A 16,500-nucleotide genomic window follows, 5' to 3' on the forward strand; every position below is an offset into this window, starting at 1 on the left:
TTTCTCTGAAGGGAGGAAGGGCCGAGGCAAGGGCCAGCAGCATCTCCAGCACATGGCCAGCTAATGAGCTCTCTGCTGGCTCGTGTGTCTGTGGGAGAGCATGGGGTGTGCAGGTGTGTGCAGCTCACAGTCTAGTGAGATGGCTGCAGTTTTAAGTGGCCCTTGGGGAAGGACAGTGGGAAGAGGACTTGAGACCTGGCTACCAGCAGAGCTTTGGTGCTGGCTGTGTAGAGAGAAGCAAGAAACCCTGTCAGACCACAAATACATTCCCTTCCCAGGGGATGAAAGTGCAGCCTGTGCAGCATCGCTTGTCTGGCAGTAATGCTGGATTTTGCAGAGAAATGTTTTCAGGGTGAGGGGGCATTTGGCCAAAAAAGGTGGGAAGAACAAGGGTATCTGCCAGGCTGTCCCTCAGTGTCAGTGGCATGTCACAGAACAGAGGCTTTGGAAAAGGGGACGAGGCAGCAGAGGCTCTGGCTGCCCTGCAGAGCCAGCTGTGCCTCTTGGCCAGGGCTACCTGCCCAACAGCCCAACCTGTCAGGACATACTGCCCCAGTATGTGCTCTGCTGCACCAGCACCTTCCTGGGACAGCAGCAGGGTTTTGCAACACCAGTGAATATAWCAGGAGATGTGAAATTCCCTCCCTAGAGGAATGTGGTAGCAAAAGCAGATAATGAAGCTGGTGGAGGGGCTTCAAGTTTACTGTGTTACTGAGAGTATTTTTGGAAGGCACATCTCTTTGAGGAGACCTTGTTTTGTGTTGTGGGGTCTGGCCTGCCACCRCCAGCTGGGGCTAGCCTTGCCTGAGCAAAGGATGACATTTATTTGGCCTGAGTAGGAAGAATCTGCGTCTGGCCATCTCTATGACTATTTAATAGTCCTCTTTTATTGTCCTTGTCACAGCAGAACAGCATTTGCAGAAAAAGGAGATTAGAATGAGCCCCAAGGCAGCTTCTGGAGCCTTCCGATCCTGTCTGATCTTCCCAGTACTGTCGCTTAACCAGATATGAACCCTCTTCTTTGATACACATTTTTTATGTGTATTGTGTATGTGTGCCTATGCCAAACTCATTTGACTTTGTGATTTTGATTTAAATATGGCCTTTCCTGAGTGAGAACAGTGTAGTGGGCTCACTCCAGCCACTACAATGCTGCAGTAGAGAAATGCAAGGAATTACAATCTCAGAGCAAACATTGGTGTTAYATGAGTTGCATCATGGCCAAAATTGCAGGATTATCTGATTTCAACCTCTGCATCTGACCTGAAATTGGTGAAGATCCTGAATCTATTTTAGCAGGAAGTTGCAAACTCCCTTTGTAAGGCTGAGACAGTAGGACTATCTTTACCTAAAAAACTTGGAAGTGCCCCACTGTCCTTCCAGGATATCCCCTGTCCATCTTTTGATACAAAATATTAACACTCCTTAAAGTAGGAAACATGCTGTGATCTCAGACGCTGGGATGGCTTTGGGTGCMGGATTTAGCCTGAACAAGGAAAGAGGTATCACTTGGCTCTGCAATGGGCAGCTGTCATTCAAGGACTGTGTTAGGTTGGGGACTCCCAAAGGGATTCATCTGGCTCTGCATTCGTATAACCTCTAATGAATCACTCCAAGCTGTACAAATTGGAGCAGATAAACTTTTTGTGATGCTGGCAGTACCTGATCTGTGCATGTGTGTTTGATTTGTGCTGAACTGCCAGACCGTTTCGTCCCCACCAGCCCTCTCTCCTAGACATGGGCTTGCCCACAGAGATGCCATGAGCAGAGCTGTATCCCTAAGTCCCCGCTGCATGTGACAGTGGAAAGATGGAGAGGAGGCCATGAATATTTACTTGGAGAGAAAGCAGGGAAATGATAATGAGGTTGTTTCTTCTATTCCTTTGTTCTATTGTATTGTTAATTATGAAGCTCTGTACATCGCATTTTGGAATTGTCATGCCCCTCCTCAGCGTRGATGCTCTGAGCACCACAATAAGTCATTGCTCCTGGCTGTCCCTGCTAACCTTTCTCCTCTGTGTTGTTAATGGGAACAACGCTGGGCTCAGCCGCAGCATGTTAATAGGCTGCGAGGGAGCCAGCTCAGACAGGGAAGGAGCTGGGAAGGAAAAGGGTGGTGTGAGRAGTTATGTGGGTGCTCAGAGTTAAAAGCCTGGTGAAAGTGAAAATAGAAGTGCTGTGTGATGGGAAGGATAGGCTCTCTCTTTCGAACCTGAGGTTAAAAATAATAACAGCATCTCAAAGCCAGTCAGGAGATACAATATATTTTTCTCTCCAGTAGCTGCCGGCCTTTGGGGTAATGAATTCAAAGAGTCTCAGTGCTCTTCCCTAAGGGACATTATGTCTGCTTTCTAAACCTTTGCATTTGCTACTTTTTTTTTTTTTTTTTTTTTTTTTTTTTTTGACACATACCAGGCCTCGAAGAACAAGGATTTGGATGAAAGCATCTGTTGGAAAGTAGGGGCTGAAAGTGAGGTGGATAAGTAGAGCTTGCAGGGTCTTGGCTGCAAATAATGGGGGGACTGCAGTGCAAGGTGAAATATTTGGCTGGAAGTAATAAATGAGTGTCATGGAGAGCACTGGAGAGCATGGATCTGGCTGTGCAGATATGAAAGATGTTGTGGACTGAAACATCAAGGGTGCAGCATGCCAGGGCAGGGCAGGCTCAGCAGAGCCCTGTGTGAGCTGCATGTTCCTAGGGCAAAGGGGGCTGAGCTGAGAGTCTGGAAGGATAACCTAGAGTTGAAGAGCAAGGGCAGAGAACTGTGAGGAGATAAGCTCAATACTGTGGTTCATGGTGACTGATAAAGTCTTTTGCTGCTGATGATCTGCTCTTTCTAGACTGATGTGCGCTTGAAAGCTCTTGTGCTACTTTTAAACGTGTACTTGCATGTGTATTCCGGAAAGTAGGTTTGACAATGGGATGAAGGGCAGAAAGCATCCATCAGGTCGTGATCAGGCAGTCCTCCGGCAGGATCTTTTTCTTAATAGTGCCACTGTCACCCTCCTCCAAACCATTGCTTTGACAAGCCTTTCCCAATTCCACCGTGCAAATGGAGAACGTTTGGCTTTGTGTTTTCCAGGAGCAAGGCCGCCATTAAGCGTGCCCAAACAGCAACGTGATGCTCTTTTAGAAAGGCACAATGCTCTTCAATACTATGGCATCGCTGAGTGTGGGGTCTGTTATTCTGCTTTTCCTATGCCCAGCTACACAATTTGACCTTTCCTGTTAGTGGAACAGCTTTTGCAACATGCCTTCCCAGTTCTTCCATGGTACTGTGGAGCCCTACATGCTCCCATAATGTTTAATTCCTGCTTATAGTTTGCATTATGGCTCTGTGTGAGAGCTGCTTCTGTACAGATTTGACATAAATTCACAGTCTCACTCTCATGGAGCCTACTCTGCGAGCGGTGCAGAGTGAGGCCGACACAGGGTTTCCCCAGGGAGGAGAGCGCATGCTTGAGGCAGCAGAGATGAAGCTGGGCTTGGCAGGACTGTGTCCTGCAAGGGTTGGGGAGGGCAGAGTGGCTGCAGTATTTCAGGTTGGGTCCACATCGCTCTGCATGGCAGCGCTYGAGGCGGCTCCAAAGGAGGTGGCACGATCGGCTGAGAGGGCGCAGCAGTGTGCTCAGGAGCCAGGCTGTCCCAGAGGCTACAAAGCTCACTTAAATTGTTCTTCATGGGGAAGACAAGCCAGGAGAGTCCTGTTAGAGAAAGAGATTGACAGAAAAGAGAAATGCTGGGAAAAGCTTGCTGTTCCACTTCCCCTGCTTGTTTAGTCCCAGGGAAAACAGCCACAGTGCCCCATTAGTACTAAAATGTGAAGTTCTGCTTGAAATTCCTTCGGTGCAGTGTCTGGCCACAGGTAAACATTTGTCAGAGCTGTCAGTCCTGTGACTCTCCCCTGCTCCAAGATCACTAACAGAGCAGAAGTGTGTTGTACCCTTGTTGCTCATGCCTCATGTGAGTTGTGTTTCTCCCCTCTTCTCCAGGGGCTCTCACTTGYGGCTGGCATGGCAGAGTTCGTCTCCCAGCCTCCCTCCACGTGGCACTCGGGCCCTCAGCCCCCTCATAATTCTGCCATCTGCCCCCTGGAGTCCATGGATCTGGGCATCTCAGAGCAGCAAACGCCACTGGAGCAGCCTCCGTCCTCACCAGATCTGGGTGAGGATGAAGAAGTCAACTCGCCACCTGATCCCGATGTTCCCTACCCTGACTTGGCCCCGGTCGTGTTCTTCTGCTTGAAGCAGACTACCAGCCCTCGGAACTGGTGCATCAAAATGGTCTGCAATCCATATCCTTTGCAATCTGCCTCTTCTCCCTGCTCCCCTTTCACTCCCCCCTGCCCCATCCCTCCCCGYTCCCTGCCCTCGCAGCACGCCTGACAGGTAAGGAATAAAGTTTCCTACATATTTAACAAACCACTTTGCTCCTCACTTGCATTTAAACAGAACCGCAGCTGTTGCAATGTATGATCAAAAGAGTCTGCTTATGAAAGAAGGGACTTCAGAGAGAGCTGCTGTCAGCCATCATCACGGAGACAGCAGTGGATGAGGGTAGAAGAGAGGGCTGAGGAAAGGCATTTTAACAAGCCTGTCTTTCCTCTTCCCTTCTCCCCTTTCACCATTGCCCTAGGACAAAGAAGGGAGGCCACTGATCTAGGAAGCTTGTTGTCAGGTCACCATAAACAGAAGTGATTCCTCCACCGAGAGTAGAGGGCACCAGGAAGAGACAGAGCTCGACTCTGTTTTCATCTTTCAGCTTTCCCTTCGCGAAGGAAACTTTTCCTGGGCCTCAGCTGCAAAGATGTCAAAGTGACCTCTTACCTGGCAAACAAGCATCATTGTTCTGGGGATACCTTACCTTGATTTCTGGTCAGGAGTAAATTGAAGAATCTAACCTAAATCTGATGCTGAGCCTCATACCCTCAGTGATAGATTGTTAGCACATTAGCACTGCTCCCCCTTTTGAAGGAGGTCAGCAAACCACACACATAAATCATTACTTATTCTTGGTGCCTTGATTGCAGTGAGGCCCCTGCACACAACAGCGCAAACAAGTTACCTGCACTATTAATTCGTACTGAGGCCTCTAGAAAGCAACTTCCCCGGGGCTCTCTAAGCTGATTCGGTATAAAAAGCAGACAAGGGAAGATTTACTGGCACATTTATTTATTTATTTATTTATTTATTGGGAGGGGGAGGATGCTACATTCCCCCCCCCCCCTTTTTTTTTTTCCAGTTTTAGGTAGCTGTGTATTATCCATAAGGATAATTAAAATGGTTTTGGTGTGCTGGCTTTTAGATTAAATGTGTTTATTTATTTATTTATTTTTGGGAGGGGGGAGATGCTACATTCCCCCCCCCCCCCTTTTTTTTTCCAGTTTTAGGTAGCTGTGTATTATCCATAAGGATAATTAAAATGGTTTTGGTGTGCTGGCTTTTAGATTAAATGTGAGCGTGCAGGCACACGGTAGAGACTTGTAGAGCACTATTAAGAGATTTTTGGCTTTCAGAACCAAATTCCGAGTGAGTCTTGTTGTCAGCAGCAGCAGGTAACCCTAGATGACGGATGAATCTGGAGCTTTGTTTTAATTTCAAAACCGAAGCAAGGCATAGTTTCAGATCTGCTTTCTTATTTTACAGTCTGGAAGCCCTCAGAAATGTTSTGAAGTCTCAAGCACAGGTTATAACTGAGAACTTGTTGCTAGTTTAGGACTTATGCATTGCTTTCTGCTAGCTGTTCTTTAAAATATTGAAACTTCATCTTGAATAATGAATAATTTTTTCATTAGCTGTATGGCTGTAGCAATTGTGACCTGTGAGTCTTGTGGAGACTTAGGGTAATACATTCATGGTCTGTGCTTTGATGAGCAAACTTGATGCAAAAGCTGGGACAAAAGCTATAGACCAGACCTGAGATGGAGGCTCAAAGTTGGAAGTCATTCCACTGTGAGGTGCAGTGTGGAGTTTTTGGACACTGGAGTTCTGTTATTCAAGGAGTTTGACATCTATTTGCTCATCTTGGTGTTTAAATGCTACTTCATTTTAATCCTGAGATATGCATGCTATTCTGCTCTGAAAATGATCTCCTCCCAGTGAGGTCTATAGAAGGAAGGAAAAAGCCATGTTCAGTCACCTGTTGAATGACTTTGGAGCCAGTGGCACGTGACACAGATGGCAAAGGACAGTGGTGAGATTGCTGGGTGCCTTTTGAAAGGRCTTTCAAAGCTGCAATTTCAGTTCAGCTATGTGAAGTTAGAAGATTATTTGAAAAGCAGAGACTGATTGGAGAAGATTCTGTGCCTCTCTCCTCTATTTCTGGTTATTACTTCAAATGATCAATGCAGTAGTTCTGTGGTTTTTCAAATGAGAGATCACTTCGGCCCATCCAGATTTCTTGTAGGTCAGGATAAATCTTTGGCAGTGCATTTTTTTTTCTGCTGATAGCCCTATAGAAATTGGACTGTTCCATGACCTGGCTGCAGGCTGCACACTGTGGCTTCATTCTGGCCTGGAAATAAGTCTCTTTTGTAAGAGGTGCTTTTATGAAACTCAGATTGTGTCTTCTCGATAATATGTATGTTTATTGCCTTCTTCTTAGTCTGAAGTCTTTTAAAATCCCTATAATATTGGACAATTAGCTTTTCAGCTCTCCTATGCCGAGTAGGGGCAGGCTGGGTTGCTATCACAGGGCAGCACCTGGCTTTTCCTAAAAATTCAGCAAAAAGCAGGGGCGGGGCRTTAGTTAAAAGCTTGTTAATCTTCTTGTTGACTTTCTACTAGGCCAGAACTTCGTGATCGTTAGATTATGGAAGTATTTTCAATGAGACTCAAAATGGAAGCTTTGATCATTAAAGACTACGTGGCAATTTTTGTAAGTGTGAAGTCATTAACTACCAAATTTCAATTTAGGTAATTGCGTTCCACCTATTTAAATCCACCCTCCCCTGTAGATTATTTTCCCTTCCATGAATAGTCCTGCAATGGTTATGTGCTATTAAACAACTGCTGTATTGCTTTGCTGCAGTGCAGTAGGAGGGGAGGAAAAACATTTGTATGTGTGTTTTAAAAGATCTTCTGGATGCATGATGGCATATAAGTGTGTGATGCTCTTACTGCAATTATTGGAGACCATAASTCCATTTTAAGATAGGGACAGCGTTGTTCCAAGCAAAACCTGAAGTTTGTTCCCTAAGGGAATATTTATGGTACTTTCCGCCACTGTGCTATATGGGCAAAAGGAATCCGATGCTTCCAAGTTTGGTGACTGTGTATTTCTGGAGTGCTTTTACATACAATATGAATGAATGTCTGCATTGTTTTAGCGTATTGGTGCCTTTTTTTTTTTTTTTTATTTTAATATATATAACCCCGATTAACCTTGCTAGATAAAGGCAACTGCTGCATAATCTTCTGGGTATGCAGTGCAGACTACATGTGGAGTCTGGCCTAGTTTCTAGTGCGCATGGAAAGGAGCCTGGCTTGATTCACCACACTAACATCCAAACTGGTGGCAAGCCACTTTGTTTTGGTTCATTTCTATTCTGTGTTTCTATGAACAAGAGTAAAGCTGGTAGTTCTGAGTAATAGACTGGAGCTGTTGCAGCTGAAATGCTAACGTGGTCAATATTTGAGATATGGTTGTGAGAGAGGTTCTAAGTTGTCTCTTCCCACCCGATATAAAATGTGAATTACATGTCAAATAGGGTTTCAGGGTAAACTCAGAGGGGAAATGGGGTTAAGAGAGTGAAATGCTACTAAAACAAATGTCTAGCATTTATCTGATGAATTTATTATGTGTTCAGAACTGAGTTAAGGCTGTGCATCTTAAGGCTGGCATCTCACAAACGGATCTTGATGCACTTTGCAAATTGTGAGAAGCCTGAAAAAGGCGCCCAGGCCTTTGCATCCCTGTTGGCCTCCCTGGGATTCCATAAAGCCTTTACAGTCCCTCCATCCATAGCATCAAAGTCAACTGATTTGGTTTATCCTTTGAGTTTCTCTTTAAAAAGAAACTCTTTCCAGGAGGCCTCAACTTCCCTTTGTTGTCGTGTCAATATTATAATATTGACAAGGGTCAAGGGGAAAAATGATGTATGCCATTAAAAAATCAATGCTAAAACTGTAGCAGTATTGAGATAGACTGCAGTTCACCACTCAGTCACTCTTTTTTTTTTTTTTTTTTTTTTTTTTTTTTTTTNTCTTTTTTTTTTTTTTTTTTTTTTTTTGCATTTTGCATTTTGCATCTCTTCTGTAGTTTGCAAAGCAGCTGCTTGGGCTCTTACTTTGCTCTCATGCGTTAAAATGTTTCATTTTGAGTTGATTTCAGTGGTGCACGAGCAGGGAGTGAGGTCTCATTTGTGCAAAAGCTTATATGCGCACTTAATTTTTGATAGTTGGAGCCACAATTTTAGAGGCTAAAAAGCAGGTTTATAACTGAAAGCCAGTATGACTGCTCTTGCTTCCTGAGGGGCTGCCTGGTAACTCATAAGCCTTAATGATTCCCCAAGCGGAGGCTTTGCCACCTTATGGACGGACTCCTGAAGTCCATGGTTATAGGGCTACTTTTCTTATAAATTTTGCTTGCAGCTCTATCAGCTTGGGCTATGTGTTTGGTGCCCTTGGGCTTTTAGGCAGGAGACTTGGGAGAACCGGCAGATTTATTCCTCAACTCTTTCTTGCCTTGTACCATTGATTTTTACATAGAAGCAAACCGAAGGCAAAACGCTTGTAAATCGGAATAGTAATAGAGGCAGTGCCAGCCTGAAACACTACATGGGAGTGATGTATCAAGCACTGGAGGAGCAGAAGGAAATGGTTTCCACGCTCACTGTCGCTGCAAGGAGTACCAATTACCGGCTCGCAAGCAATGCCGTGGGGTATGGGGACCCTGTGCTGCCAAAACTGTTGCTTTTCAGATGACACACGTAGCTGAGGTGCTGGCAAATCTTCTTGCTCACTAATGAGCTTCGGGTGCCTTACGTCAGGATAGCTGCGTTACATTTTGCAGCCTGGTCAAATTCCAGTTTGGGCAATTTATTTGATGTGAGTGAAATGCTCCCTACAGCTTCAGCAGTATGGTACTTGTTTCTGCCTTAAGCCATTGCCTGGTGCACTGCTAAAATCCTGCCGCAATCTTTATAATGACTGGATGTAGATAATTAATAAGCAAACATCAGCTGAAAATTTATTAAGATTCCTGTAAAATTTGATGTCAGTCTTAAGGCCTGAGCTTCTGTAATCCTCTGATTAATTTTACTTTTCTTTTTAATTTATATACATGTTCAAATAAAAGTACACATGTTAAAAAGTATATTCCTGCCTTATTTGTCTAGTGTGTAGAGAAAAAAAAATGGAAAAGTGATGGGAATATATAATAATACATGAAAAATTGACTTGTCTCATGAATTTAAGCGTCTTTCATCATTCTTGAAGACCTATGGATCACAGCTTTCCACTCTTGGGGTCAGAAGTATTGGCTTTTGTATACGTAGTTGGCAGCACTAAAATAGGTGTGTTGTTCCTGCTTCTTGGTTTTAAAGACAGGTCTCTCCTGTCTGTCTTCGCAAATCGAACTCACAGGACAGAGAAAGTATCTGGCGCTTATCTGAGGCCTGTGATAGCTTCGTGTCATTACAGGTAATCAGGAAAGGTGTTACTGCCCTCCTTAGGACTGATTTCTCTTGATTACATAGCTCTGTAGACTGCTTTTCAGTTAATAGATATGTCTATGTACCTGACATCCAACAAGTCCAAACTTTTTTTTCTCCTTTTTTCATAAGAAGTTATGTRTCTTCTCTGCCTCCCGTAATGTGCTAACTCAACTTTACAGTTGTTTCTGTTGCATTGGAAAGTGAACTGATCCAAAGCTCACCACTGGAATGGTAGGTTTGGTGGTACCAGTGTTTCTCTAGGATTGTACTCAACGTTTCTTCAGTTCTAAAAGGGGTCAAGCCTGCTTCAGTGCTTGCTGGGTTTCCTGCCAATCTACCAAGCTCCCTACTGGTAGAATGAAGTTTGCTCCTCTGTAAATGAGGGTAACTTTTAAATTCATAAGCATGTTGCCTGTAAACCTGATTAGTGCTTAAAGCCAGCACATGACACTGGGCCACCACAACCATCTCTTTAGGAGATGACTTTGCTGGACCTTTTCTGTGTTAATAGTATGTTCTTTAAAGTGATCAGTTTCTGTGTTTGTGTGTGGGGGGGAAGCTTCCCTATAATAATATTTCCTATTATATAATAATAAGTTAATAGATTTTCTATTAATCCTTCTCCTGAAGTTCACTGGATTCATGTCACCTAATTCCACCTGTGTGAAAACTAGACATGCAGATACTCTCCGTAGATAGTGTTAGAGAAATTGCAATCTCTACCAGTCAACTCATCTGGAAATTACATTCTTTATTTAAAAAAGGAAGAGGAAAAAAAGAGCCAGTGACAAGGGAATGCCATTAGCGTGGGTCATTTGATTGTGCAAGTTTACAATGGGAAGTTTAATTTCGAAGGATCGTTTGCACAGTCAGACATAGTATAAATTGAGTTTAAACTATTGTATTGTCATTAGTAGCACACAAGKGATGGATATATTTGAAAGGGATTTGCATGATTGTGATTTATAATAGATTGACTGAGTCGTGTCTGTGACATGTACACAATCCCAAGCAAGGGAGCAGATGCAAAAGGATGAAGTCTAAATTTGGCTGGTTTGCAAGCTGGCCCTGTGCATCCAAGCACAAATGCTTGGATGGGATATCCCTCTGCCTCCCATCCCTGTAACTTTTTCTGGGGAGGTTTTTATAGTAAGAAGGCCATGCCTCTGAAATGAAACAGGATAACAAAACAAAAGCAGGGCCCTGCCTTTGTCTGAAGCTTTAATGTCCATGGAAGCTAATGGAATTGGAAAGAAGTCCGAAAAAAATCCTTAACACATCTCTGCTGTCTTCGTGCAAAACTCTGAGCATTTTCCCTGTTAGTGGAGGATAGATTCCTGCTGTTAGAGGAAGGGCTAACAGCAAAACGTTGATTGGTTTRGGAGATGGGCATTTTCTTGCTGTGTGCATGTCCTACTGCCCAAAGTAATAAAAGATCTGATAATGATCCATGTCCTGTGCTTCAGGAAAGTGGGTCTAGGCCTCTTAATGCAGTATCTTCTTTATAAGGTCTCTTGATGTGGGCCTGGGACTTCTAGCCAATGTATACAGAAGGTTTGGGAAAACAGGAGATGGATAAGGATAAAGGCATTATCCTTGGCTGGCATAAATCAGTGTTGTTTTGCTCATGGAAACAGACCTATTTACACTAACCTTGCCTTGTGAAGATTGGCTCTGTCCTGTCATGTATAGTGCAGCATTATCCAGTGGAGATGATGTTGTTAGTGCCAGACCTGAGAGAAATGCTGCATTTGGGACTGTCTGACTAGAAAAATGGATGATGTGCTCCCTGAAATGCAGGGAACATCCCTGCTTCCAGGTACCTTCCCATTCTGCTGCAAAATGTGTTAGTGAAATGAAGTGAACACCAAAAACTCTTTTGGAGTATATTGTGTTTATTCTGTGGTGTTTATTCACTGGAATATATTTTGCCTGGGAAAAGAGAGCCACTTTCTCTGTGGGAAATGGTCACTTTGCCTTTTTTCGATGTCCCTGACTGCAGGAGCARGGTGTATGTGGGAGCTGGAAAGGGCTCTTGAAAGGGCAATAAAAAAAATCATTTTGAGTTTAAGACCTGCAAAATACCTTGAGCAGCAAATCTTTAACTGCATAATTAATTATAGCAATATTAACTAAGACAATTAGCCACTAACAAATTGACTAGCTGCTGGTGTGAGGACATTCTTCCTACCCCAGACCTTGGGGGAAGACCTGCATGCAGCYGAACTTGCTGTGATCGTAACACCTGGCTGGTGCTGCTTCAGGTGAGGAATGGTTAATAGAGTTGCAGCTCTTCTACAGCAAATAGCCTGCAGCTGGTCCCAGGATGGTTAGAAGGAAGGTCTGCATGAAAAAAGGTGACCTAGTTCAGACCTGGGGAGTGTACAGGAGCAAAGAATCTGCTAAGCTGTTAACCTTTAATTTAGGAAAACCTTTACTATGCTGAAGAGAAATTCTCTTGGGAAGGTGGGAATATGTGGAGGCTGCAACCTGGTGTAAAACAGACCAGACACAAGCTTTGTAAGTAACCTCGTCAGCCCCTCTTCCTTGCTGCCTACCCCAGCACCACAGTTTGGGTGAGGAAGGGATGTCCCCATTGCTGATCCCCATGTGTGTGGATGAGCACACATGTGCTGGGGTGAGGATGATGCCCTGGCTTATGTTGGTGTGTGTGACTGGCTGCAAAAGTCCTCTGGCAGCCTGTTTCCTGGGTCTACCTAGGAGAGGTACCAGGGCAGTGGACAAGACCATATGAAAAAGTCATCTTTACAACTCCTGGATGTTATGACATCTTGACCAAGGACAGAGGAGTAAAATTCTCATTAGGAGAAGGGTGAAGATCCTTTTATTTGGAGCATGTGACTTCTTCTGAAGGGCTGCATGCCTCACTGTCTCACATGTCTCTTGTGATGTGATAGAAATGTCTCTGTGTGGATAATAGCCCTGAAGGTGTTTTAGTGAGAGACTGGAGTGTGGGAGCAGCACCAGTTCGCACAAATATCTCTTTGTCTTTTTATACGTGCTGCTAGTTTAAGCCTCTAAACAACTAGATTTTGAAAAATGGGATTCAGGATTTTAACTTGGAARAGCCTCTGGAGAGTAAACTACTTAAAAAGTCTCTGTGACCAGCAGTGGGGACCGAATCTTTCTCCAGTGCTTGGCAAGCAGCAAGCTGGAGAGCTTCTGGAGATAGGGTTTGAAGTCTGCAGTACCCAGCCTGGGCTGGTGGGTGTCCTGGGGAGCCTTGGGACTGGGGTGCCCATAGAAGGCAGCAGAGCGGATTGTGCTGTGCATGGCCTTGCAGTTTTGGCAGACCCCATAGGATTTTCTCTGGAGTTTGCCTTTAGTTAAGATGGTCACAGTCAGCCCTGGCACAGAATTAGAGTTATAAATTTTCCACTGTCAGGAAGGCGTCACTGAATTTATCCCTTGGACTTCAGAACTTCTGCTAGGGTGAGGATGGCAATCAATATCCATCTCCTTTTCTCTTCTTGACCAATACCTGTCTCGCAGCTCTTGTCCCTGGTGTGCATGTAACCTTTTGCTTTCAGTCTCTTGCTTCTTCTGTTGTAGGTCTTTCTTCCTCCTTTTCCTCTTGGCTTCTCAAGACCTTTCTGAGCCTTTTTTCACATCTCYTTAGGCATTTGTCCACCCACATCATACTCCAGTGCCAACTGTCTCCTGCACATTTTTTTCCCCTAGACCTGGCTTCTCCAGCATTTCTTTCCCTACATATCCTGCACCTTAGCTAAGTCCTTTGCACAGCTCCTCTACTTGCCAGCCTCTCTGGTGCTTCACTCTGCCTGCAGCTGGTGGGCATCTTTCTGGAGCAACAGGGGCAAAGTGGTTTATTTGGAGCTTGTTTCTCTGTGGTTAACTCCTGTGCTTCCCTGTTTGTTGACAATGCCAGGAAAATGGGGTTTCCAGCCTTCTTGTTGGAAGGGGCAATGATAGAAGGAAGTGCTTCTAGTCTGGACTGACAGTATTTGGTCAGGTCTGGCTTTCTCTGCTCTTGCCCTTGGATACTGACACTCCTTGGGTCACGGATTCACTCTGTGCTGCTTCAGATTAGCTCTACTGCTCTGTCAGGCAGGGCTTCTGTCYCCTCTGGTCTGCTCCGTCTCTTCTCTCTGGAAGAGCCTTGTGGACTCCATTTGGGGAAGCAAGCAGAAATCACCTTGGAAGAAAGGTTCAAAGACAGGGACAGACTAACAGAGGGCATTACTTTTTTATTTTTATTTTTTTCCCTCCCAGCAGATAGTACAGTGGTGATTCCCCAGCTAAGGAAGGAGGCTGAGGTGACTGGGTAGAGCTGAGCAAAGAAAGCAGATTAAGAGTGCCAGATCCTAAAGAATCACCATGAGTACTTGATCTCTATAGATTGCTGTCGTGGACCAGTGAAGCTGAGTAACAAGGTGGTGTTACCCTCCTTCCWGTATATAGAGATCGTTGCTGTAGAAATGCAGTCAGCAGTAGGGGTTTTTCAGACCTCTGCTAGCACTTTTCACTGCAGGTGTTTGATGGCACCCAAGGCCCAAATTGCTCATCTGAAGCAGGTGAAGCTGTGTGGCCACGACTCATTTGCAGGTGGCTTATAGTGGACAACCCACAATTAGTTTGCTCAACCTAAAATCATTCTAGCTCTGTGTCTGGCTCACCATGTCTGGCTCTGTGGTGAGGTGTGCCTCTGGAAGGCAGCAATAGGAAAAACCTGCAGAGGGGCTTGGGCTGATGGATAGTTTGGGGCCAGAATTYGAATGCTGTGGTTAAAATCTTTCACCAGCATGGTCCTGGTGGCAGGTCTAGTCTGATGGGAACAGGCTTCCTGTGGGAAGCTTAGCTCTGTGTGATAACCCAGCTGAGCCGCTTCCTGAAGGATCTCCTTCTTGTCTGTCTTTTTCTCCAAATTTCTACCTGACCATTGCATCAGTCAATGAATATTAGGGCAGGGAAGCAATTCCCTTGAGCAGGACTGGGGATGTTCAGAGATATGATGTGGGTTGCTMTCTGTCTCCTGAGACAGTGGTGCCATTTACATTTGTGTACTGCAGTTCATCCAGGAGGAAAGAAAAATCCATACTTGTTTATGGTACAAAACCATACTCTCTTTATCACTTCTTCCTTTAGCTCTTTTTTGCCCCCCCTCCATGCCCCCCCCCCATCTCTCATTGTTGCCTACTGTGCTTGAGTCTACAAAAACTAGCTGCTCACGTCGCTTCCCCTCCTTGAGTGTTGTTCTTCGAGCTGTTGCGTCCTCACAGCTCCTCCTGTAGCCCTTCTACRGGGTGAGTAGCCACCCTGTCTCTCCCCTTTCCTTTCTCCATCTGTGGCAGTCTGTCGTTTTCCCCTCTACATTTTTTTTTCTCTTCCTCCTCTCTTCTTTGTCACTCTTGGCTTTCACTGCTGGGAGCCTGTGTCTGCTGATTGCTGACACCCTTGAATTGGCTCTTTCTGTAGACTGCCCTTCTTATCCAATACTGCAGAAAACAGACTTCTGGAGGGGAACAGGTCATGAGCATTGAAAGGTAGGATTTAAGCAAGGGAAATAACTTGTTGCCCTCAAAGGAGGGAAAAGGCCAGTGCTGGGGAGAGATGTGAGAATTTACCTGTTTTTAGAATGGTGGCTTTCTCCTAACTATGGAGTAAATCTGCAGAAGGATAGGAAGGGGCTATGGAAGAGGCTGGATGGGAGGGCAGTGAATGTGGTAGGACTTGAGGGCAAGCAGAAGGGGTAAGAAATAAGATGTCAGGTGTCCTTGATAAGCGGGGAAAGGCAATGATATCCTAAGCAGAGTGATCCAGGCTTGGCAATTATGCTCAGGCGTCTTGGAGCTTTCACTGCCTCATCTTCCTCATCTTTGCAAGTTGCTTTCCAGCTGCTTCATTCTCCCAGCAGTGGGAATAAAAACATCTGTGGGCATCTGTCCTTCTGCATCCTCCAGACAGCTGCCCCCCCCACTTCCACCCATCCTGTCCACATGTAGGATCGGGAGCAAGGCTGCTGTTCRTGGGGAGCTGCACTCACTCTTGCCCCACGCCATCCCAACGGACCTGCTTTCAGAACAGCTGGCACAGGTCCCGTGTGGGAGAACAGGGGRTCCCTGCGGATCCCTGCTCTCGGGGGACGGTGAATGCAGGCAGATGCGAGGGGAGCACGCTGGCCGGGAGCCRCAGTCTCCGGGCTCTGTGCCGCAGCCTGAAGCCTGGCCAGGCATGGGGGAGCTGGAATAAAAGCTGAACCCACCCTGCTGTCTCACCCTGCTTGCCAGCCCCCAAGCCCCTGTGAGAGTTAAGTTTCATCTTTAATAACCCAGTTTTGTTTATCACTGCCTCCCTGGAGTGGTGTAAACGCTGGAATACCGCAGGGGCTTCCAGATTGCCTGTAACTTAAAGTAACTGGGTGTCTTGAGAGAGTGAGTGCACCACATGCACTTCTTATGGGATTTCTGCTCCTAAAGAGTTGGGGATGAAAAAGGGCTAAAAATCAGTACAAATTTATCCAAGAGAAAGCTGCTGAATCCAGTGCTTGTAATGCTAGCTATGAAGTTTGCCTCAATGGGCAAAGGGAAGAAAACACACTATAAAATATTAACCTTCCTGTTGAAACGGGCTGTTTGTAACTAACAAACAGCAGCTGTTCTGCCTCATGGCATGGAAGAGGCAGGAGTTCAATATTTGACGGGTGAGAAATACTTTCCTCCACACAGAGGTGGTGCTTTTTGAAGTCAGAGATCCAAAATCACTGCTTACCTTCCAAGCCTTTGTTTATTGTTTAGGAGTATGCTAAAGCACCATAAAGATGTACTTGGCAAATATGCATGTCGTATCATTTACAGTCCCCCAA

The 16,500-nt window shown here is 45.2% G+C and overlaps 1 protein-coding gene across 1 annotated transcript in view; it reads left to right on the forward strand.

Annotated features, from left to right (window-relative positions):
* The first annotated feature begins 4,014 nt into the window (after positions 1-4,014).
* CACNA1I (calcium voltage-gated channel subunit alpha1 I) overlaps positions 4,015-16,500 on the forward strand; it is a 151,521-nt gene continuing 139,035 nt past the window's right edge. The window contains exon 1 of the mRNA XM_026038292.1: positions 4,015-4,295. Coding sequence (XP_025894077.1) covers positions 4,015-4,295 — 281 coding nt within the window. The remainder of the gene's footprint in view (positions 4,296-16,500) is intronic.

Source organism: Nothoprocta perdicaria, unplaced genomic scaffold, assembly GCF_003342845.1.
Source record: "Nothoprocta perdicaria isolate Ctin4 unplaced genomic scaffold, notPer1 scaffold_206, whole genome shotgun sequence".
NCBI classification, from domain to species: domain Eukaryota; kingdom Metazoa; phylum Chordata; class Aves; order Tinamiformes; family Tinamidae; genus Nothoprocta; species Nothoprocta perdicaria.